This window comes from Rhinoderma darwinii, chromosome 3, assembly GCF_050947455.1.
Source record: "Rhinoderma darwinii isolate aRhiDar2 chromosome 3, aRhiDar2.hap1, whole genome shotgun sequence".
NCBI classification, from domain to species: domain Eukaryota; kingdom Metazoa; phylum Chordata; class Amphibia; order Anura; family Rhinodermatidae; genus Rhinoderma; species Rhinoderma darwinii.
Genome location: NC_134689.1, coordinates 95,665,341 through 95,691,280, shown reverse-complemented (window position 1 = coordinate 95,691,280; position 25,940 = coordinate 95,665,341). Strand labels below are relative to the sequence as shown.

The window sequence follows — 25,940 nt, the reverse complement described above, 5'->3', positions numbered from 1 at the left end:
ATGGGAGGTGGAGGCATTTTTTTTACCGCGACCGGAAAAACCGGCTCACGGGAATAAGGTACATGCCCTATCTTCGGGTGTTTACGCCTCTGACCTCCCATTGACATCAATGGGAGGCAGAGAAAGCGTATTTTGCTGCATTTTATGCCCGCGGCGCTCAATGGCCGCGGGTAGAAAACGCTGCGAAAATCGGCGTGCAGGCAGAGGAAAATCTGTCTCAAAATTCCGTTTGGAATTTAGAGGCAGATTTTCCTCCAGCAAAAAACTCTGAACCCAGCCTTAGGAATACATGATACAAAATCTAACGAGATCGCCTAATGAAAGCTTCTAGAAAACAATATCTCCATAATACGGCATCTGAAGTGGGCATGAGCTCTGATTACATAGCCTAAGTCCCCATGCCCACTTCTGTTATTTTCTTCATTGTGCTATCTGTTTTTATAACTGATAGCACCCTGACACATTCATTTCAATGGCGCCATGCGCACTTCCGTTGTTTTAATGGAACCGTGTGGCCGTTCCGACAAAAATAGGACGGGTCCTACTCCTGCCCGTTTTTGACGGAACAGTTTTGGCCTTTTTATCATATGTATAATATCATTATTTTTATTTATTTTTTCCCCACTGTATTGAAAAGCGCAGATAACTGCTTTTGAATATAACTGGACCGTGCTAAAAACATATATGGTGTGGTGTACGTTTTATTTCACAATGGAAGTAAATTGCCGTCACCGTCTCTCTCCAGTGTCCTCAGCAGAATACATTATGCAATTCACTATTAATACGTCCGGAGAACCTTCACATTTTCTGGATGTTACTTCTACATTGGTAATTTGTTATATATTTGTATTTTGTGCAACCATGATTTTAGTTACTCATTATAAATAGTTTTTAGACATTTAACTAGAGATCCTATGGGTAAGCAATTTAATATTGTCAATCATACATGGGAGACATATGCGAGATCTCATCATATTACCGGCTTTGCATGTTCATGTTTACAGCTCGTTTTGATTTTATTAGTGTCGAGTGACATTTATTTGCTAGCCAAATCTTGGTACATGGAGAATAAGCGTGTAACATGTCATGCTGGATCTAGTATTTTGCATTGGCTCTGATGCCAAGCGCTTGTTGAGCTCCTTCCTTTACTTGGAAGTGATAATTGCATGTGCTTGGTTAATAGAAGGGCGCCGCATGTGCTGATGTGATAACCCTGCCACAATGTACATGTGTATTCTGTTTTTTGATTTTCTCCACGTCTATACTTCGAGCTTGCTAACCAATCCATTATATAGGGAGAGCTGAGCTTCCCACCTTTGCCTTGGCAGAGTTTGATGCTGACAGTCTGTCCGATTTACAGTATTTGTGCCAAGCATTCTGATGACAATAGGAGTGCTGGCAGTGCAGCATTTCTCTAATGACAGTTTGTGCCAGTGTGGGCTAGATCACATACAAGGTAAAGAAATGAAATGGTAGCAGTATTTATTTTTTTAATAAAAGGCACATTCTGTACGGAGGTGGGCTATAATTATGCTTTATGTAGATATTTTTCTATAAAGTTATCCAGCAGACTCTTTGTGACAAATATAACTGAGCTCCTTTTTTACTGTAGAACTGTACAGTATAACACGCCTATATTGGCAGGATTTTATAGTTCGCTTCCTTTTGGCACTTGATCTATACGGCTACTTTGAACGCGCAGTCAAAGATCGCTGTGTACATTGCAGTTATGTGAGTAAATGTGGTCGCGCTGCGATCTGCAAGTTGCCGCAGCTATCGTAAGGATTCAAAATTTTATGGAATTCCTGCGACCGTCAAGTTGCAGTCGCGGCAACTTGTGGTTCGCAGTTAAGCCAAGTTCACTTACATTAGGGTGTTGTACGCAGCGCGACACCGCGATCTTTAAACGGGCCATCTGTGTCGCGGCCAAACTCACCGTGTTGCCCTAGACTAATGCATGTTGATTTTAGTGTTTTGAAGTCATACATATTTTAGTCTATAAAGCGGTGGGTAGGAAATGTTGGTATTTTAGCAATTGTAGGTTTATCGTTTCATGCCTTTTTTTATTATTATATCAACATGTGTCCACTTCACTGCTCTGTAGTGCTCGTGCCGTGTGCATGGACCCTATACAACCGGATATGGCGTGCCTACGGGTCCTTATTAGACACATAAGCGCTCTGTGTGCATAGGGAAGCTTTTCTTCTAGTGGACAATACCTCTTCTAGGGGTAACACTGCCATGTGCATAAGTGTGTTTATAATGTAGAACGTCTGCTGTTGATAATTAAAATGATTCGATGAGCTAGCGCCCATCAAAAATAGTTCAAAGATATCTATTGACCCTGAAGTATACGTCCTATGGATCTTATAGGGTAAGTGCGTAATTCGGAGCTAAAAGCCGTTGTATCTAGCTCTTTGAGCCAGATATTATTCTGTAGTATGTGTTAACCCTGTGCAGTATAGCCAAATGTTTGGTACCTTTCACCTAAAAATCATCATGCGTTACCACTTTCTCACTTGTGCTGGGTAGTCCAGGGTTAAAAGAACATGCCTGCTTTCTTCTAAAAAACAGCACCACACATTGCCATGCGTTGTGTCTGAGATTGCAGCTCGGCTCCATTGAAGTAAATGGGGCAGATATACAATACCAGACACAACCTGTGGGCAGGTTTTTAGAATAAAACAGGCATATTTTTCTAACCCTGGACAACGCCTTTTAACATTTTCCCGTGAGGCTAAATTGTGATAATTCATGATCGAGACAATGATCATTCTGACCAAATGAAACCCAGCTATTCCCCATAAATGTGTTGACAATTTTTCTGCTGTGGTCGCAATGATCACTGGAGAACAATGGGGGAGATTTATACTTCTGTTAGTCACACCCGTGCAGAAATTGTCTAAAACACATCAATTTGGCACACGTCATGTAGTCCGTTTTTTGGGGTGCAATATGTGCCAGAATTGTGGTGAAATTTTTCTTCGTAAATCTCCCCCAGTATTTTTGCAGGTCAGATAAATTCTCTCTGCCCTAGGTGGAAATGATTACTTTTCACTTTTACACAAGTCCTTGCCTCTGTGATTGACCATGAGTGCCCAGCTACAGGCTAAATGCACAGGCAGCGATTGGGTCACAAGGGCCGCTGAGGGCACATATATGATGTACCGTATTTTGGAGAAGGAACACCGAATTACATTCCGCACATATCTTCCATTCAATGTGATGTTCGAATTAGCCGTTCCTAAAACCCTGTGTGGTAACGTTTACTTGTAGGTGCCAGTTCCCAGCTGTGTTTGGTTCTTGTTGCCAAGTGTCCTCCAAATTCCACTAAAGCATTCCTTCCCCTCTGTCTGCTACCAGATTTTGGTAGCCGGTAAAATTCAGATTTCCTTCCCCATACTTCATCTGACAGTAATAGGGTCGTATGGGTGTAAACACTTCCCTTACTGATAAATCAGTGACCTGGGACGAAGTGAAATTCCCAGACAAAAAGTCATCTGATCAGTTTAAAAAAAAAAAAAAAGATCCAAAAACCATGTGTGATTTTACAGCGATTCGATGCAATTTTCAAAGCGGTTGCATTTTTAACTTGAAATGTATATTAAAAAAAAAAGCATTGAATTGTGGTAAAAAAAATGTGTGGTTTACAGGTGCGTTTTTATATACATTTTTAACCGCACCTCAATCCTCAATGTCTGAATACACCGGTCTCTTTCACACGGCAGTAGTTGGGTCCGTATTTTGCTTCAGTATTTGGAAGCCAAAACAAGGAGTGGAACCCTGACAGAAAAAGTAAGATTTGGACCTACTCCTGGTTTTGACTTACAAATCATGACCTAAATACTGCCTTGTGAAAGAGGGCTTAGGCCTCTTTCAAGCAAGTGTATTTGTGAACATCTGTAATATGGATCCGGTTCTAGCTCCTATAGAACTGAATGGTAGTTACGGAAACCGCGTAGCTCGGCGAGTTACGGCGTTTCCGTAACTCTCTAACATGTAATCAGCGGCCGGGAGGCCGCGTGAGCACAAAAGGCTAGAACAGGATTTAGGGGACCCCGTTCTAGAGATGGGTGGGACCCGCATCTATCTGACATTTGACATATCCTGTGGATGTCCTAAATGTCCCTCTTGGGAAATCCCCTTTAAAGGGAGTCTGTCACCAGATGCCCATATTGAACTACCAACAGGCTATTTATAGATTAGCCTAACCTGATTCTGGCGTGTATTATGTCTTTCCACAGAGTGCCTCCTTTGAAGAGAAAAAGCTTTTATTACATTTTATGCAAATTAGCGTTTTTGCAGCAACCGCATCACCGTTTCTCCAAAATGCTCTCTCGTCCTTCCCCAGTTCAACCCCCCCCCCTCCCTCCCTCCAGGGCCAGGTAGCGTACTAGGTGAGTTAACGCTTGGCCTCGTCGTGTAGAACACCTTGCCAGCATCCCTACATCCTAATCGGCGCATGCGCAGTAGTGCTGATTAGAACGATAAGCGTAAAGATTACACTGCGCATGCGCCGATTGGGATACAGTGCATGCGCAGTACAACCTTTAAGGCCTCATTCACACGACAGGGTCCGAGTGTCGGCCGGGAAAATCGTCCGTTTTTGGCCAATTTTCCCGGCCGGTTTGCATTCGTTCCGATTCCGTTTCGGGCCGTGTTGCCGTTTTTACCGGCCGATTTGGACCCGATTTGCATCCGTTTTTTTTCCTGTCCGTTTTTTAAAATCTGATGAATTTCATTTAAATTTGTTGCCACACACAGCCCTTTGTAGATAATGCCGCCCAGCCCCCTGCTGGTGATGCCGCCCAGCCCCCTGCTGGTGATGCCGCCCAGCCCCTTGCAGGTGATGCCGCCCAGCCCCCTGCAGGTGATGCCGCCCTGCCCCCTGCAGGTGATGCCGCCCTGCCCCCTGCAGGTGATGCCGCCCTGCCCCCTGCAGGTGATGCCGCCCTGCCCCCTGCAGGTGATGCCGCCCTGCCCCCTGCAGGTGATGCCGCCCTGCCCCCTGCAGGTGATGCCGCCCTGCCCCCTGCAGGTGATGCCGCCCTGCCCCCTGCAGGTGATGCCGCCCTGCCCCCTGCAGGTGATGCCGCCCTGCCCCCTGCAGGTGATGCCGCCCTGCCCCCTGCAGGTGATGCCACCCCGCCCCCTGCAGGTTGCACCCCCACCCCTTCCAGGAGAAGTCACTGACTTCAATGTCCATATATGGACAGTGTAGTCACTGACTTCTCCTGGAGAGGAATTCCCTGCAACAGGTCGGGGATTCTGCTGCAGAAGTGAGTGACCTCGCTGTGTCCATATATGGACAGTGTAGTCACTAACTTCTCCTGTAGCGGAATCCCCAATCCCCGGCCGTGGATTGGGGATTCTGACTCCTACAGGGAGCAAAAAAAGACCCTCCTCCTCCTCACATGCACTGTGAGGAGGAGAGAGAGCGCGAGCGACGGTAGACCCGGCCATCACTCGGGAAACATTCCGGTGATGGCCGTGTATTACCCGGCCCCATAGACTTCTATGGGAACCGGGCGGCCGGGTACCCGGCCGAAAATAGGGCATGTCCCATTTTTTGACGGCTAGGTTTTCCCGGCCTGTCAAAAAATCGGTCGTGTGAATAGCCCCATTAGGGGTCTATTGTTCCTAATGCAGCCGGGTGCCGGCCGATTTATGAACGGCCGGCAGCCGGCCGGGAAACCCTGTCGTGTGAATTCCGCCTAAGTCACCGCACACACTCTTCAAAGGAGGCACTCTGTGGAAAGACATAATACACCTCCGAATCCGGTTAGCATAATCTATAATAGCCTGTTGGTAGTTGAATGCGGACATCTGGTGACAGACTCTCTTTAACTAGTTGAACGGGCAGGAACAGCGAGATCGCTGCTCCTGGCCGCTAGGGCAGCATGTCAACTGTAAAACACAGCTGACACCTGCAGTGTATCGAGCGGGCGCCGCGTGTGAGCCCGCTCCAAACATCACCTTCCTACCACTCCATGACATGCCTGCACGTCATGGGTAGGGAAGGGGTTAAGGAAGCGGTCAGTAACTGCCGACTATAAGACGCAGGAACTTTTTAGCAAGATTTATTCCAAAGTCCGAAAAATATGGTATATGTTTGTTTTTTTTATCTAACACAATAGCGTGGTAAACTACGTTATTCTTTCTGGTCACAAAAACTTAAACAGGTGTAAACAACGTAAAATGGAGTCCAATCGGGTACCTTCTGGAATCCTTTTGCCTCATTGATTACAATGGATCCGCTGTGGGATACGTTTTGAATACCGTTTTGGATAATCAAATGTATCCTCTTGGTGGAAAGCAAAAAGGCTATGTGAATATAGCTTAATTTCATAAATTCTGATACTAAGGGACAGAATGGCAAAATCTAAAATCAAAGGAGGTATAGTAGAAAACAGCAGAAATAACAATTAAAATGTTATTTTCTGTAATTTTATAATCCATGCAAATAATCCCAATTTCAGATGGCTACATTTTAACATTTCGTAAAACATGTGCGCGACCCCCTCCCACAGGTAACATTTTCTCATCACATTTAATTTCTTGGAGAAAATACAGTTCTCAGGGGTGTAACGAGGTACCTTGGGGCCCCATGGGGTAGCTGACTAGGAGGACCCACTACATCAGAAGTTAATTTGGCAGCAGGGGAGTTCAGTACATAAGCTTTAAAGGAACTGCACCCATATGGACTCTCTCTCTCGCTCTAAAGCACCACAGCCCATATGTTCTAGGTAATGGTGGTGGTTACCCTGTGACATACTGGCCTATAGAAAACAATAGGATACTTGATATGACTGTTGTTTTTTATCACATAGGAACATAATAACTTTTTTTTGAAAGGATAGAAAAACAATGTGAAATTGACCTTATGTGCCCTTGTGACATTTCACAAGATTATTTACATGAGCAGTTTTTGGTTGTACTTTTTACGCAAATTGCCGTGATAAAAAATGATTTCTTAAAATACACCCAAAGTGTCTTCTGTCTATAAATTTTTGATTTTTTTTGAATGATTTTGTTTGTTTTATAAGCTTGGTCTATAAAGCAGGTCAATGGACATCAGAATAAGATTCCGTTCAGGTAAAGTGGTCCTTTTGTCTATAGATGCTATGCTGTGGCTCAAGCTTTTAGAGATGTCACATACAGTCTTGTAGCGCTATGTCTGTGTTCTCCCATTCCCTGACTTCAAGGGAAGTTCTTTGTTCTTTGTAGGGATGGAAGGTCAATCGCTCGCTATTCCCCTTTCAGGATATGACCTCATTAGTCCATCACTCATTTTGTCTGCTCCCCCTTTCCTGCATATCACTTTGCTTTTCCCAAGCCTACATAAATTGTCATATCTGCTTCCCCTATGAGCGTCTGATGACACATTAAGGCTGCTGAGCTGGATGGATGCATTTCATCTCCAGCTCTTTTCAGACAATAGACCACCCCTCCTTCCCCCAGCTGCTCTAGATAGTCTGTAATTATGAGTGGGGGTTTCTTCAAGGCTTGAATTTTTTATATATTTTTTTGCAAGGAGAATGGTGGGACGAGGCGTTTTGTTCCTTCCATACTAAAGAACATGTCATCTGCCCAGCTCGGCAGCATTGCCATGGTTACCGAGGGATGCCGCTCGCCTGGGTATGCTGCAGCTTCCAAATTGACAAAAACACATTTAAGGACCTAGTTCGAAACCAGTGTCTGTAACACCGATAATAATACCCTGCATACCACCGTCCCCAGAGAAGGCGAGAACTGTTTGTGCAAAGACTGGCACGGTTGATAATCTGACGATGGGTCATGATGTGATATAGTGTAAATGATACATTTTTCGTTCTGTATATTTCTAATACAATTACAAGACACATTGGGGTGCTCTTTAGTCCACTGAGCATGGTCATTGAGTCCTGTTCTGACTAGACCACTACATGTATGGAGGTTTTGGTTTTCATTTGTGGTACATGCACTGTGGCCAATTGAAATGCAAATCCATTCGGGACATACGCTATACTAAGAATGGGCCCAAATCCCGATGGTGGCGTGGCCGTTCATGCACAGTCGCTCTCCATTAAAGTCCGACGAAACATTAAAATGCGTACGATCCAAATTTCAACAGCTCCGACAACCTTAACAATATAAAAAAAAGCTTCTCTAAGCCGTGTATATGGCGTGACAGCATAGAGTAAATATCCTCGCAGCCTCCACCGCCATTCCAAGCTGAAATTTATAGGGTCCATACAAGAAGCAATTGCAAAATCAAGATAAATATAAGGAAGTTTTCCCCTATTGTTTCCATATGTTCTTTTTGCCTGAGGAGATGTACTGCAAATCAAGCTACTTTTCAGAATATACTAAGGAATTTGCTTAAATAGCAATCTCCTAATACAAAATGAATAATATAATTATGGGAGTAACAGGAGCAACTCAAAATACAACGGGTGTACCTGGGGATTTTGTTTACCAAAAGTATCTTCAAATGACCTGAAATGTATAGGGCATGTGAAATTCCCCCTTGGGACCCAGCTTTGATTTCAGTTTGCCCGCAAAGTATTGAGTTAAAGGGGTTGTCCACTACTGAACAACTGATTACCTATCCACTGGCTAGGTCATCGGTGTGGGTCCGACACCCGGACCACTCTCCATTAAGCCGCTCTTTTTGCATCTGGGCATCAGATGTTATGGTCCACTATGTAATGTACGGAGCCGGAGGCAGTTGGCTCCGTACATAGCATAGCGGCCGTGCTGCCGAACTGCAGCTCTGCTCCAATTCACTTGAATGGGAACAGAGCTGCAGAACGGCGGCTATTCAGTGGCTGGAGCCAACTGCTTCCGGCATGTACGTCTGGTGCTTGGAGGCAGTCGGAGAGGCTTAACGGTGCGGCGTCTGGGTGTTGGACCCCACAGATCATGTACTGACAACCTATCCAGTGGATATGTCATTCGTTGTCCAGTAGTGGACAACCCCTTTAATCTTGGGAGTTGTTTCTTAAAGAGTTTGCCCCAGAATTAATTCGGGGAGAAATTTTTTGGGGGAATCTTATAGTTCATGACCATCTCTAGCTAACACAGCTGGAACTAGACATTTATTCTTACACGGATCCAGAGATCTCCCCATTCATTGCTCCAATAACTCTGCTAGATTTTCTTCAGGCTGGTAGCTGAGGGGGCGTTTCCTTTCTGCTGTAGCTCCTCCCTGTCATAGATTGTATAGGCAGATTGTTCAGTTTCACTGCCTCCTCTCTAGGAGAAGCATTAAAAATGCCCCCATTACATTTATTTTTAGGGGGAGGGCCAGCCCTATATAACTCAAGAGGGAGAGCCTGCAGCTTACACACAGTGAGAGTATGAGAACGAGAGGAGAGAGCTCAGTGCTGTATGTCGGCTCTCTTCATGCTTTAGGTGGACTAGTTTGTGTGTTTGTGTGTGTGTGTGTCTTATATGTAGCATTGAAAAATGATCTTCTGGAGTGGTGGTCCTTTCAAAGAAGCTGGTCAATATACAAAAAATATGATGGAACTGAAAAGGGGTGGTCTTCTCAAAGAGGTGGTCTTTTGGAGAGGTTTGACTGTATGTAATATATATCTTCTTTAATATTTATATATATTATAATGTTAAAGTAGAAGTCGACGTTTTGGCTGGAATTACATTTGAAGCAGGTCTGGATTTTGCATTTATTTCTCTACCTGATCTTGTGGTTAATAGAATCTTCCATTGTGTTCCTATAAATTCATCTTCCTGTCCCTTGTACTCCCATCTCTGTTGGAAGCATATGGTGAATGTCTTTACTTTCATGTCTAGAGGTCATCAGCGGCTTTCTCGTGGTTTTTTTTTTTTTTTTTTCTGTGTCTACAGCAGGAGAATAAGACTTGGTTATTAACAGGTAGCTCGGCGTTTATCCCAGCGCTTCATGAATTTGTTCCATCGTAGGATTCCACAGTCTGCTACCATGGTAACAGCTTGTAGACCCCTGTTTATATGAGAGCTGAGGGGTCGGCCTTTGTCTTGGTGTATTATGCAGGAGGAAGGGATGTGAGGTTCTCTGGGCACTGCCCCAAAATCTCAGGCTCTTCTGTCTTCACGTGTTTACTTAATTTACCCCCCCCCCCTTTCTTTTTTTCTTCCTCTCTACACCCTCATCATCTTCACCCTCATTTTGGTAATTGTCCACTTAATAGGAAGAATAATTGCTGCGCTTCAGCTGCTTAATAAACATGTACGGTATTCATGTGAGATTTTATCTGTGAACTGTTGTTGATGTGTATAAGTGTCGTACACATGGGGGTTTCTCTGTCGCTGCAGAACATGGCTTTTCTCCAGTACAGCACCGTGGCTACAATGCACTGACGGAAAGCTTATGTCCCACATACTGGCTGGTTCTAGGATTGCCCTTGGGGAGCTGTGATGGTAAAGCGATCTGCTTGCTCAGCCTAGTGTCACACGTTGAATTATCCGTTTATATGCTGATGGGTTGCTGAACCTAAAGGTTGCCAAGATCCTGGGCTATGTTAATATAGCAGGATAGTACCGTAGCTATAAGAAATGGCATTGTTCTTAAAGACTAATCTACAAAAAACTAAACACTCAGTGGTGACTGCAGTGAACCATCGGATCCCACTCCCCTGCGTGTCACACGCGTGAAGCTGAGCTATGACCGGTTTTTTGATAGAGAGAAAGAAAGGTAGAATCCAGCGAGGTGTAATGATATAAGGAAACTCAGTTTCCACTTTATTGGACGTGAACAATAAAATGACGAACACAGGAGAAGGAACGCAAATGCAAGGTGGTCAAGATGGTAAATTGAGGGAGCCTACACGTTTCGAACACGATCTGTGTTCTTATTCATGGCTAGTTTTTTTATTTTTTTATAGAGGTCCATAATGACTTCTTTACCCGACCAACAGAATAGTTAATAAGCTAATAATAAAACATTCACAGGGTTTATCGGGACTTTCATATTGAAGACCTATCCTCAGAATCCGATCATGGTGGTCTGACTAACAGCACTCCCCACCAATCAGCTGATTGAAGGAGCCGTGAGGCTGCGGCCCCCATATCGCTGCTTACCAGGCACCACTCCATACATTCGGTAGTGGATGTGCCTGGTAGTGCAGATCAGTCCTATTCAAGTGTATGGGACTGAGCTGCAATACCAGGCACAGTCACTACCGTGTGTACAGAGCTGTGTCTGGTAAGCAGCCTCTTCAATTAAGTGGTCATTCGGGCTGCTGGGTGTCTGACCCCCACCAATCTGATATTGATAGGCTATTAATATAAAAGTCCAGGAAAACTCCTTTAAGAAAACTCCTAGCAATAGTACTTAATAGTGCTTTTCTTCAAATAATAAAATCTCTATGTTCAAGCTACCAAAGGTGTTCTATGTTAAAGGGTTTAGAAGTGTTTATTGCTGCTGTCTACTTACAAGAAACCGGATCACTTCCAGGTTTGGACCCATGGCACACGGTATGCACGATCTTAGACCCCCCCCCCCCATTGACCTGTTTGCCAACTCTGTTTTTAGCCTCATCCCTTATAGTGTCTCCATGAACATGCCAGGCACCACACACAGCACCAATTTATGGGGTCACGCCCACTGATGCCATCTTTGAACATGTCGGAAAGTAGAAAAATGTACACATGGTGTTCTCAGCTCCTCAAATTAAGTTTGTGTGTGTGTAGATAGATAGAGATGTTGCTTGAGAAAGGCCCATGTGGGCTGAAACTTTGCACTGACGTATGGGTAAATAAACCTTTTTTTCACTGAATTGGAGTCCTGTGTAGTGCTGCCTATTCGTTTGGAAATAGATATATAGATGTATGTATGTACTTTTAATTTTTTTTTCTAATCTGTTAATCTGTATATATTTTTTTTAATTCTGTATTTTCGTTACATGTTTATGGGTGCAGTCATTTTGCTTGTGCTGCTGCTCTTAGAGTGAACAGCTGTTTAGAGATTTGCTTTACAGTAGCCAAATGGACATAAGAAACCTCAGTCAGAGACTCATTCGGGGAGATTTGCTTAAACTGGTATATAAAACGCTAACTTAAAACCAAAATTAGTTGTAGTAGAATGCGGCAAATTTATTACGACGCCCACACCTCCTAATAATGAGATGACTGCTGATAGTTAATCTCTACAAAATCAGAAGTGTCAGTCTGTTGCGATGGTTAATGGCCAGTATTAGAGATGCAATCTTTTTTTCAACCTTTTCCCGATGCTTGACATCTGTGCCCATAACGAGCGGCTTGACTCTGCTGTATTATGACGAGCATAGACGTCATTCTGATCGTGTGGGCAGAACAAGTGTGTCCGTGCAATTAGGAGCAGGGCAATGGCTGCAATACATAGTCGTAGCCCTGCTCCATACCTCCCAACCGTCCCGGATTCAGCGGGACAGTCCCGGATTCTGGGCGGTGTCCCGAGCGGCCGGGGGTATGTCCCGCTTTCAAACTAATTCTGAAGCAGGGAACCATCAGGTTCTTGCTTCAGAATTCGTTCAGAGCTGAAGAGCAGGGGGAGCTCTTCTGCTCGCCGAGCACTCCGCAAGCACAGCGCTACTGTAAGCGCTGTGCTTGGGGAAGCCCTTGATGTTACTGTCCATATGTGGACAGTGACGTCAGGGGCTACTCTTGGAGCAGAATCCCCGGCCAGAGTCGGCAACGGAGATTCCGCTGAAGGAGTAGCCACTGACGTCACTGTTCATATATGAACAGTACCGTCAAGGGCTTCCCCGAGCACAGCTCTGAACTAATTCTGAAGCAGGGAGCTGATGGTTCCTTGCTTCAGAATTAGTGCCTACTCCTTGAGCGGAATCCCCATTGCCGATGATCTGGCCGGGGATTCTGCTCTTAGAGGAAACCCCTGAGGTCATTGTCCATATATGGACATTGACGTCAGTGGCTCCTGGAGCGGAATTCCCGGCCGGAGTCTGCAACGGGGATTCCACTAAAGGAGTTGCCACTGACGTCACTGTCCATATATGGACAGTGACATCGGGGCTTCCCTCTAGGAGCGGAATCTCAGGCCTATGCTGTGGCTGTGGATTTCGCTCCTAGAGGGAGTCCCGTCCCAATGGCGCTATTTTCATGGGGGTGTGGCACTATCTACATGGACATTGTGACACTATATGGGGGCACTATCTACAGGGGACACTGTGGCGCTAGGTACATGGGCACTGTCACTATCTGCACGGGCACTAAGGGCAGCTAGGGGGGGCATTCTGCTGTATGGGGGAATTTGGGGATTACACTGCATGGGGGTATCTGTATGGGCATTATACTGCATGGAAGAATAATTGTGGGCATTATACTGTATGGGGGCATCTGTGTTGGCTTTATACTGTATGGTGGCATCTATGGGGGCATTATACTGTGTGGGGCAGCTATTTGGTATTCTACACTGTGGGAGGCACTATGGGAGCATGATATTGTGTGGGCTGAATCGGCTGTGTACGGGTGAGGATTGGGTGGGATTAGAAGCATGGCTTAAAAGCTGATCGCGGCATTCAAAGGGAAAATGAGAAGGGGGAGCCCAAATTGATCGCTGTCTGACCAGGTTTCCTGTTGTTGGGGCATACTTAAGTATGTCCTAAAAACTGCCTGTGAACTATCCGTACACAGGCTAATGTACTGGCATATAGATATATGCCAGTACATTAAAGTTGAAAAATAAAAATAAAAAATCCCCCTATGGGATAAAAAAAAAAAGTGATACTAATGAAAAAAAACATGAAAAAATACTCCATAAATGCACATAATTTATAAACTTTTATAAACCATAAGTACCAAAACTTCAAATAATATTCACATATTTGGTATAGCCAGGCCAGGAACAACCTGCATAACAAATTTATAGTGTCATTTATGATGATCGGTGTATGCCGTTAAAAAAAATAAATCTATGAAAACTGCAGCGGAACTGCTTTTGTTTTTCTGCATTTTTCACCAAATTAAAAATGAATCTATATTATGTAGGTACCATTTTTTTGGTACATTTACGTTGTTTAAAGTACAACTCTTCCCGCAAAAAAAACAGTCTCATACAGTTAGTTGAACAAAGAATAAAAAAGTTAAGCGTGCCAGGATGCAAATAGGAAAATATCTAATTGTTTTGTCCTCTAGGCCAAATTTGGCTGTGTCTTTAAGGGGTTAATGACATAGAAAATATAAATAAATATGCCTGAAAAGGTTATAAACTGGTTATTTATTTTGTATAGTTGTTTTTAGAATGTACCATGTCCCTGATTGTTCATTTGATGCATGAATAGTCTTATAAAGAAAGTGCCCACAATGCAGAGAAGAACAATTTGCATAATATTTATGCAAATGTCCTATTACCTTATCAGAATGGCTTCATGCTCCTGGTTTTGATACAAATATTTATTATCATTGTAGCCATAGTGCAAGTTGATCTTTTAATCTCCTGACCAATGAACATAATATGTGCTGCAATATGCACTTGTCACTCGGTGTTTTAAAGTGTCATTCTCTCGGCTGCTGCTTCTGTTTTCTCTGTAAGGGCTCATTCACACGAACGTGAATCTCGTCCGTGTGACGGCCATTAAAACAACGTCCGCCACAAGGACCCATGCATTTTAATGGGGCTGTTCACATGACCGTTATTTCAACGGAGCGTGTGACATGTCCTATTTTATTGCGTGTCACGCATCCCTCCATAGACTGTAGTCTGTGGTGGATCCGTGACATTGCGGCCTACCCGGGTCCACCTCGGACGTGGAAAACTGTAGTTTTTCACGTCCGAGGTAGGCTACGTTCGTGTGAATGTAGCCTAAGATGTTTTGTTGGTGTTGTAGTGTGATGGCAGAAATTCAAGTTCCAGGGACCCTTGCTTGTTGATGACGGCTATATCTCAATTTTTATTTTAATACAATTATATTGGGACATTTCTGTTCAAATTTATAAATTATTTCCATACTTTTTGCTGCGTTAATGGTCAGTACTAAAATGCAAAGAGGGGTCTTTTTGTTTTAACTATTGGATTTCCCTTTACATGAGATCGTGATACATACAGTATAAGCTCTCGGCTTTTGTTGAGACATCCACATTGCGTATTTCCTACATTTGCCTCCCGCCTCATTTATAGAAAAGAGAAACATAGAAATTCTGTTGTATTAGTACCATCAATCTTCATATACTATCTAATGGTGGAATCAATTCTATATCTTTGCTAGGATCAGAGAGTAAATGTTCCTTGAAGCTTCTGGGGCCCAGTAAAAACTATGTACAACCCAAGCCCCTTTATTTGTTACATACCATTTTGGCCTTTGGTTCCATTTAGGAAACCGGGCCAGATGCACAAAAGCTTTACCTTCATTAAATAAGTGCCTATCTACAGGAGATGCTAGAATTGTCTGATCGATCTGGGTCCCACACCTATATCCTTAACAAGGCACCCCCTCCTGGTGAGACAGACATTTCTATGGGAGTTAAGGAAACCGCGTTGCTCACGAACTTGGCTGTTTCCAAAATCCTGTACTGCTCTGGACTGATTCTCTGTCTGGTTGCAGACTTATCAAACAGGACCGGGTTTGAGGACCCCCGTTCGGGAGACAGATGCGGTTCTGAGAGGTGGGACCTGCGTCTGTCACACATTTATGGCATATTCTGTGGATACGCCATAAATGTCTGTCATGAGAGAACACCTATTAAGGTGATTTTTACCACATTCACTAATCCGTTTTAAAACGTGATCTGTGAATATATCTGGAATATGTCCACCTGCGTCATTAAAGAGATTGTTTGTTTGGTTTGGACAACCGCTTTTCATATGACCTTTTAGGGCATTGTGAGATTAGAGCTGCTACAAAGAGGGGTGTTTCTCAATGGGAATTGAACAATGGACACCATAATCAATTACCAATAACACCTATTTGTAAGGGGTAGGGGGCAACTGTGGTGAGCTCATCATTGAAGGACCCTTCTAATGGAATGGGGTTGTCCAAATCACAGTTTTTGTAGTGTTGTAATTTTGAGGCTTTCTACTGCTCCATCACCACCACACAACTAGTCTTCTGCAGGACACTTATGCACAACTTGTGGGATTGCCCCAGATTCATTATTGCCAGGAGAGGATAATGGGTGCCATGGGGCAGACTAATGACTTGACCTAGTTTATCTAGTCTTCTATCCTTATTGTGTGAGGCTCAGTGGGCCACTGCCACTTCCTGAATTTCATAGTAGAAAATAGCAAGCAAGTGAGGTTATACTCTGATGCCTTGTGGCCTTCGAAAAGGAAATTTATGAATCATAAGAGATACTATTAAATGATGTGTATCTCTATATCGAGATTACACACAGTGCTGTGAAAAATAATTCCCTATTCCTATTTTTGCATATTTGTCACATTTGAATCTTTCTGATCATCAAACTACTTTTAATACTAGACAAAAATAACACAAGTAAACACAATATGCTGTTATTAATGATGAATATTTCATTTATCAAAATAAAAATTATGTTCGGCCATATCTGGCCCTATGTTAAAAAGTATTTGCTCCCTTAGCTACTAAATCTATCAGTTAAAGGGACTCTGTCACCAGTTTATCAATTCCCTATCTCCTAACGCAATAGGTGCTTTGCTACTGATAACTACAGTGTGATTTGTTTAAAAAAAAAATATTATTATTTGCAAAGTTATGAGCATTTTTCTAAATATGCTAATGTAGCTCTAATAGCCAAATAGGTGGTTAATCTTTCTTCTCACTCTGGGCAGTGTAATGTTTTCTGTATGACGCTGTCCAGTCATCATACAGCTTCTCCCACTTCCCTGCCCAGCAACACAGGGTGTCGCATCTAGATCCGCGATGTCGGGTGGCTTGTGAAAGATTAGAATCTTCTCTTTTATATGCCACCAGAACTGCTACACTAGGTGCTCCACAGCCCGAGATATGGCTGTTTGAAGTGATCCCCCTTTCCTCCGGCCTCACTCTCTCACACTGTGTAAAGCAGCTTGATGCTGATAGGACAGTGTCAGAGGCTGTGAGGTAGCTCCACCCCAGGAGAATAGCTGCTGTTACCTCCCACTTGTCTAATAAAGGCTCATTTACATATTTAGAAAAATGCTCATAACAAACGTTTTTTTTTTTTAAATCACACTGTAGTTATCAGCAGCAAAGCGCCTATTAGATTAGTTAGGAGATACGGAATTGATAAACTGTCAAATTTATTTGGTTAAAGAGACTCCACCAATTAGGTCAAATTTCACTAGCCACACCCAGGCATGATCACTGCCAAGCCTGTTGAATCTAAGGCTGGGTTCACACGACCTATTTTCAGACGTAAACGAGGCGTATTATGCCTCGTTTTACGTCTGAAAATAGGGCTACAATACGTCGGCAAACATCTGCCCATTCATTTGAATGGGTTTGCCGATGTACTGTGCAGACGACCTGTAATCTACGCGTCGTCGTTTGACAGCTGTCAAACGACGACGCGTAAAAATACAGCCTCGTCAAAAGAAGTGCAGGGCACTTCTTTCAGACGTAATTTGAGCCGTTCTTCATTGAACTCCCTGAAGCACAGCTCAAAATTTACGGCTGTCAGAGAAGCCTCGCAAAATGCGAGGAGGAGGAATTACGGCTGAAACGAGGCAGCTGTTTTCTCCTGAAAACCGTCTGTCATTTCAGCCGTAAAAGCCTCATCGTGTGCACATACCCTAAACATCACTTAAATAGAACCTGTCTGGCAATTTAAAACAAGCTAGAAGGTCTCAAAAAGCAGCACATAATTGCATGTTCTAAAGAGATTCATATACAGATGCGAAAAAAAGTAATTCAAGTTTACCAGTCTGGAAAGGGTTACAAAGCCATTGCTAAGGCTCTGGTACTCCAGCGAAGCACAATTAGAGCACCATAAGGCTGGATTCACACGAACGTGGCGTTTTGCGCGCGCAAAAATCACTTGCCAGCTCCGTGTGTCATCCGTGTATGATGCGCGGCTGCGTGATTTTCGCGCAGCCACCATCATAGAGATGATTCTAGCCGACGTCCGTCACTGTCCATGGTGCTGAAAGAGTTAACTGATCGGCAGTAACTCTTTCAGCACCCTCGACAGTGAATTCCGATCACGATATCTAGCAACCTGTTAAAAAAAAAAAAGAGGTTCGTACTTACCGAGAACTTCCCGGCCGTTGCCTTGGTGACGCGCATCTCTTGACATCTGGCCCCACCTCCCTGGATGACGCGGCAGTCCATGTGACCGCTGCAGCCTGTGCTTGGCCTGTGATTGGCAGCAGCTGTCACTTGGACTGAATTGTCATCCCGGGAGGTCAGACTGGAGGAAGAAGCCGGGAGTTATCGGTAAGTTAGAACTTTTAACACGTTCATGTATATTGTGATCGGAAGTCACTGTCCAGGGTGCTGAAACAGTTTAACTCTTTCAGCACCCTGGACAGTGACTATCTCCTGACGTCGCGTACCGGATATTTTTTTGCCGGGTTCGGCCAAAACGAGTTCGGACGAACCCGGTGAAGTTCGGTTCGGTTGTCCGGGTTCGCTCTTCTCAAAGACACTCCGTTTGGATTTTTGTAAACAGAAAAGCACGTGGTGCACATGGTACATTCATCCTTTTGACAGCTCTTGCGCGAATCACGCAGTTCGCACGGAAGTGCTTCCGTGCGGCATGCGTGGTTTTCACGCACCCATTGACTTCATATAGGTCCGTGCAACGCGCGTGCAAATCACGCGCGTTGCACGGACCTTTTTCACGTTCGTCTGAATAAAGCCTAAGAACATCATACCACCAGTCAAACGTGGTGGCAGGGTGATGGTCTGACGCTGCTTTTCTTCTGCAGGATCTGGACGACTTGTCATAATTGTTGGAACTATGAATTCTGCTCTCGATCAGAAAATCTTGGAGGAGAATGTCCACCCATCAGTTAGTGACCTAAAGCTTAAGCGCAGTTGGATTATGCAGCAGGACAATGATCCAAAGCACACAAGCAAGTTCACCTCTGAATGGATCAAAAGAAACAAATAAGGTTTTGGAGTGGCCGAGTCGGCCCTGAATTGAATCCCATTGAGATACTGTGGCAAGAACCTAAACGGGCAGTTCATGCTCGAAAACCCTCCGGTAGCCAAATTACATCAATAACTCAAAGAGCGGGCCGAAATTCCTCCACAACGATGCAAAAGACTCATTGCAAGTTATCACAACGGTTTGACTGTAGTTACCCATGGGTGGCACAGCTTAGTTATAAGGTTTAGGGGGGCAATTACTTTTTCACATGGGTGATATGTTTTGAATCCATTTTTATCCTCAATAAATGTAGTGATAATTTAAAAGCTGCAATTTGTTTTTACTCGTATTTAAATTTAGTTGGATTATCTGAAACATTTAAATGTGGCAAATGAGCAAAAAAAAAAAAAAAAAAGAAATCGGGTGAGGGGCAAAGACTTTTCACAGCACTGTGTGTGGGTATGTGTCACAGAATGCCTGCTGCCCATCCAACCAATCAGAGCAGCACCTTTTAAGCTGGATACAAAAACAACATTTTTAACGCGGGGGGAATAAAGCGTTCCTTTGAGAGGCCTGCTTTTCCCAGTGACGGCAGGGAAATTAATGACAAGTGAATTAGTTTGCATAGAAATAAGATTCTATTTTTATCTCTAAACAATGAACTCTTCATATATATGTATAATGTAATTATGTTCATATTCCTCCCACGCTTCCTACACTCTCTGTACCGCATCCCTCCTGCCATTCAGCTTCTCTCATAATCCCATCATGCTCCCATGCATATGCCAGTATAGTGCGGCGGAAGTAGGGGGAGAGTAATATCTAATATTCTAATATCACAGTAAGGTTGGGTAGATATGGTGCGGAGTATATTAAGACTGTCGGGATCATCAAAAGTGAAGGATTCATAGTAACCAATTTTGTCTAATAGATTTTTATCCATAAAATAAAAATACCTGACTGTTTTTCCTATTGACTGGTATGTGGCGCTCTACCATACAAGTTACTAAGAGCCAGACAAACAAATTGCTACTTATTGAAGCTCCGTTCACATTCGTTACAAAATCATAATCTGTTTTAGGGAATCGAATTGCTTAACTGATGCAGAATATACATCAATTGTCAGACAAATTGAACACTTCACACATACAGGCTCTGTACACATCTGCCTAGAAGGCTTCGGAGTCTCTCGGCAAAATGTCAGACACCACTTTAGAAACCTGGTGGTTCCGGTTTTTAGATATTTTGCTTCTATGACGGAGTAGAACAATGGAACACCCTGACGCAGGTGTGAACAGAGCCGTAATACATATGTTTTGAATGAAAATCCCTTTATGATGACCAGTTTGCCACCCGGTCATATGGTGACGTCTTAAAGAGAGTCTGCCATCAGGGAAGTGAGGAATCGAAGAAGTCCTAAGTGTTCGTGCACCCACTTAATGACCCCAGAACTCCGATTCAGGCCAACTCAAGAAAAGGGAAAATTGATTGTCCGGTGCACTATGTGGATGTGGTCATGTGATCCTGCTTAACCAATCTGCAGACTGGCATGCCCAGCTTTCATAGAGAATGTACTTTCTTGTGAAGCCTTAAAGGGGCTGTCCACTTTCAGAAAATTATTTTTTTGTATAATGAAAAGTTATACAATTTTTAAAATATACTTTCTGTATTCCTTACAGATTTGCAAAATCTCTGCTTGTTTTTATTCAGTAAAAAAAAATAATTCAATGTTTACTTCCAGTGGATAAAATTCTGTCCATGGTCATTTAATGTACACACAGGTTCACTGCTTGTTACAGTATGTGTATCAGGGCTGTGTCTTCTAACGATCCCAGCACCCGTGTGTCCATCACATGACCATGGATGTTCCTACTGAATAACAACAAGCAGTGATCCTGAAAACCGTGAGGAATTAATACAGAAAGCATATTGGAAAATGACATCACTTTTTGATTATACAAAAAAAAATCAGTTTCCACAGGCAATGCAAGATGGCCAAAGTCTCATTTTAAAATCTTGCGGGAATCTTTAGGGAGGACAGAGGCTGATCACCAGGTCTCTTGTGTCTGAGACCAATCACTTTACTTTGCGCTAAAACAAAGGTTTAATATATATATATATATTTTAAAAAAAACACTGTGCACTACAAAGGTGACGTGATCTATAAGCAGCATTGGAGCAGAGCCTCACTGTTGTGCAAAATATCAGAGTTACAGAGTAAAGGAGCACCAGACTCTTTCTCCCCCCCCCCCCCATTGGGAAAGGCAAAGGGGAGATCAATACTCATGATGAGCTCCTGCGGTCCAAAACCGTTTTTTTTTTTTTAAGGGAAACCATAGCGCAGTCAACTATGCTATTGTTTCTGAAAAAAAACAAAAACTGAAACCTTACGGAATGATGACAAACGGAAACCATTTGCAACGGAAGCATTAACGTGGGTTCCCCTGACGGAAAGGCTAAACGCAACCCATGAACAGAAGCCCGACGCAGATGTGAACGAAGCCTAAATGTGTGCTTTTATTACACGGGAATCGCACAATTTCCTCCATTTGTTATCTCTGTTAAACGCCAAAGCACATTCTTAAATCTTGATGATGTGTTTCGTGGCGTCGCTTTTTTTTTTTCTTCCTCTCTTCTACATACACCCACGCTGGTTAGTCCTGAACCACCAAAATGTATTCTGGATCATATAGATTTTCACATGCCCAAGCCCTAGAAAGCCGTATAAAATGGATAATCAATTATACATTGCCTGGGGCAATAGCAGGATTTTGACGTGAGGGAGTTATTCTAAATATACTTTTACTTAGCATTTCATCTCTGGCAGTCGTATAGTAGTGTATACAAGTACAGCTTATTAGTTGGCCACGAGATACTGGCCTGTGGGCGAATTCATCTTGTAGTCACACTGATAGGATGCTGGAGGATGTATTGCGGCTCTGCTACAATGCTGTGTTTTCAGATCTCACCCAGTCTGACCACTGTTCTCTGACTCATTTTTAATCCTGTAATAAAAAAAAAAGGGAGATGCCAAACTGCCTACATATTAGTATTAATTACTATGGGTCTATTCACACGCTGCAGTTAAAACCGCATTGAAATGCTGCATCTGAAAGAAGGTTTAATGCACTTTTAGTTTTTTTTTTACAGCAACTGCATAAAAAAAAAAAGCAACAAATCGTGGTAAAACACATGTGGTTTTCGGATGCGTTTTTTTTTTTTTATACGGTTGGAACCGCATCTCAACTGCAATGTGTGAATTGACCCGAAGGCCAAAAGCACAGGTTTCGTATTTCGTGCGGATTTGCCATGCATGTTTTCCTGCATCAAATCCACAGCGTAATACAGTACCAGCAAAGAAAATGAGATTTCAAGTAGCCTCATCTACACATTGCAGAATTTCCCCCCACGTTAATTGACCTGCAGTATGTATTTAAAAAAATTACAGCATGTCAATTTATCTCGCGTTTCCGCTTGCGAAATTGTATTTGATAGGTTTATAAGAAAAAACACACCAAAATCTGCAGCATAAAACTGCACCTATTTTTTGCAGTAAAATGTACAAAAATAAAACGCACCAGAATTTCTGCACCAATTTCCTCAATGTGTGCATGTTATAAAAACTGCATGTTATTAACCAATTGCCTAGCAATCTCCCCAGGTAATGTGCTCCGGATGATTCACTTCTACGTGTTCGTAGATAAATGACGGAGGGAAAGCTTTGGTGGAAGACTGATTATTGTATGCAATGTCTTATAGAGCAGTGATTCCTAACCACCAAGCCGCGGACCAATATTGGGCTGTGGATCATTTGGTACCGGGCTGCGGTATCTGGTATCCGCCCCGGTGGCCGCAGGGAATTCCGGGAGGAAAACCGCACCAAATTGTGGTGCAGTTTTTCGCCCGGAATGTCCACTGCGGAAAACTGCTGAGCATCCTGGAATGACTGCAGTGGACGTCATCCAGGCCGGCCTCCTGGGATGATGTTTTTTTCCCCCGTGTGACCGCAGCTACAGCATGTGATTTGCTGCAGCGGTCACATGGAATGAATAAACATCCCAGGAGGCCGGCCTGGAGGAAGAAACCACTTGTGAGCAAGTATAAGATTTTTTTATTTTCTGAGATGCGTTTTTTGCGACTGAATCGCTGTGATTCCACCGCAATAAATGCAACAACTGCTGTTTGTTGTGGGTTTTTACCTCCCCAGTGAATTAAATGGGGAAAACCCGCAACAAATAAGCAGCGTTTACGCAAATACAATTGATATGCTGTTGAATAAAACTCTGCACCGCATTTCAATTACTGAGCGTTTTTTTCCGCTCCGTATTTACGCAGCGTGTGGAAGAAATTTGTTCTATCTCATCCACTTTGCTGCTACTGTATTATTCTGCGGATTTCTGCCGTATTTACACAACGTGTGACCTGACCCGAAACAGGAGGAGCTTTAATTGGCATATGGTGCACACTTTTTATTGTTGTCCCAAACTCCCATTGAGCACTTACTGGATCAAGGATCACCCACCCATACAAAAGCCAGCTTGGTATGGGCCATTTGATGCTTTCTTTGCCCTTAGTCACATTAATGGATTGTGCGGAGAGAACTACAATGCACGTTGTGGTAAATTTGTCATGCTGCAGGAGCTGTGAGAGCTTCCAGCCTAAAAGGAGTGACCTGAAATGAGAGAAAAATATTTCCAGGGGTTCCCTCATTGTAAAAATGTGGAGAATCCAGATAATGGGCTCCTCCTGGCCCCATGCTTATTTTGAGATCTGAAGACTTCTGGACATAATAGGTTGGCTTAATAGGCTTCCATGACCAACAAGATGACTAGATGTGTTGTAATTGTTTTTTTCAGGGCATTGTACACATACGAGGATGGCACAGATAACCTCACCTTGGCATCATCAGGAGGTAAGTGATTAAGTGTTCCATACTATAAATATAATTATGTAGGTATACATTTTATAGAAGGTCCTGCTAAAAACTATTTATAGCAAATTTATTACACTCTGTTCATTATCTGCATCTGAGCCTCCGATGCAGATTCCATAGGATTTGATGGGAAGAATAGCGCTGCATCCTGTGCTGTTCTTCCTGTCAAAACGACGGACCCCATAATAAGAGTCAATTGGGTCTATCGGGTGACGGTGATTTCCATCGTACGTTGGATTCAGCACTGCGTTGTGATTTCCATTCTAAACCGAAACCACAATTCAGATATGAATAGGGGAAGCTGCGACATACAGCAGCGAAATGTGTGGGGCTCATCTGCAGCATTAATCCGCAGGCATTTTTTACTTCATATGTACTCCTCTGTTTGGATTGTGGTATACTTTTTTGGTATCCATTTTACTTTAGATGATTGGATGCCACGTTATTTTCTATATGGATGATCTAATGGTTTTTATTCTATTTATGATTTTTTTTGTTAATATAATTATTTTTTTTGTCATGATCACTATGAATATGGTATAGATTTTTTCAATTCAAGATTGGTTTGTACACTAGCAAATTTTTGCCATTTATGTCGATACCTACTATGGTGAATTACTACAAGGTCATTGCACTATGTAGTTTATTATGTACTACATTGGGATTACAATATCTTCGTGATCCCACGTCTTTATTTTTTTTAATACGTTTAGCTTGTTTTTGCGCAGTAAAGCATAACATTAGTTTTCTAAAATGTAATTATGGGTATGTACACTTTGTTCTTCATGTGTTGCTTTTTCTAAGAATACTAGTTCCTTTTTTATGCTTGGCACCCCATTATTCACTAGTTGTGCCCGTTATTTTTTTTCTTAATGCTTAATTGCAGATGTGAATAAAGACTTAGGCTCCTATTAAAATTATATTTTGCTGTTCTTCTATAGCACCATCTCTGGATTAAGGGCTCACTCAGGCGAGCGTGTTCCATATCCGTGTGCTGTCCGTTGCAATAACTGACCGCACACGGACCCATACATTTCAATGGGGCTATTCAGACATGCGTGAATGTCTGTTGCGTGAAACACGCTGCATGTCCTATATTTGTACCGTTTTTGCAGACCTTGTCGCCCATGGAAGCTTATGGGTGTGCGAAAAACACAGCATCTGTGTGCTGCCAGTGTTTCATGTATCAGTTGGTAAAAAAATGCAGAGAAATAAAAAAAAAAAAAAGGAAGTGCTTGAAAAGGATAATCACGGACGCGGAAAACGGATGCCACATGCAAAGCACACTGATGGCACGCGAACATGAAAATGCAGGAAACACGGTCCGTTTTTTGCGCACGCAAATTGGACACGCTTATGTGAATGTAGCCTAAGAGTTTAAGGAAGGAGATGGTATGTGTATCCATTTTTTTAGGATGTTGACACAAAAATGTTTGAGGGTTACAATGTTTGAAAGCAGAAAGTAGATGTTTTGTATACAAAGTACAGAAGGATATGCATCATTATAATGCTCTGCCTCTCCGCCAATAGTTCTCGACAATATTAGATCCTCTGGTATGAAGGATATTAGTTTGTTTTACTTCCTAAAAACAGTCCCACAATTCTCTCCAGAGATTAAATGGATTGCTGGTTACAGATCGTATCACACAAATAATTGCTAATCATTTTTAACTTCTAATGCATTCTGAATCTTCTTCTTCTAGGTGGTGGATTACCTGACCTCTCTAGCCACTTTGAGAACCAGAAAATAATGTATGGGTTCTGCAGTGTGAAGGAGCCCCATGCCATGATAGCAAGATATGTGCTCATCAACTGGGTGAGGAGATTGCCCTTATTAGTTCAACTGAGCAGGAATAACGGTTACACACGGTCATTTTACGGCATCACTGAATAATACAGATGGCACCAGGGATGAGTATCAATAGTGTCACAGAAGGCAGCTGTGTACCATGTATTTCTCCTGTCTATCCGTTTTCTTTCTCTACTAACTTTCCACATAGTCATCTACACATATACTTAAAGGGAATGTGTTGCCAGA

At 43.0% G+C, this 25,940-nt stretch overlaps 1 protein-coding gene across 6 annotated transcripts in view; it reads left to right on the top strand.

The window, feature by feature from the left end:
- Positions 1 to 25,940, top strand: part of DBN1 (drebrin 1) — a 75,405-nt gene that overhangs the window by 26,925 nt on the left and 22,540 nt on the right. For all 6 annotated transcript variants that reach the window (XM_075856487.1, XM_075856489.1, XM_075856488.1 and 3 more), the window contains exons 2-3: positions 23,826 to 23,881; positions 25,606 to 25,718. In XM_075856487.1, the coding sequence (XP_075712602.1) occupies positions 23,826 to 23,881; positions 25,606 to 25,718 (169 nt within the window). The remainder of the gene's footprint in view (positions 1 to 23,825; positions 23,882 to 25,605; positions 25,719 to 25,940) is intronic.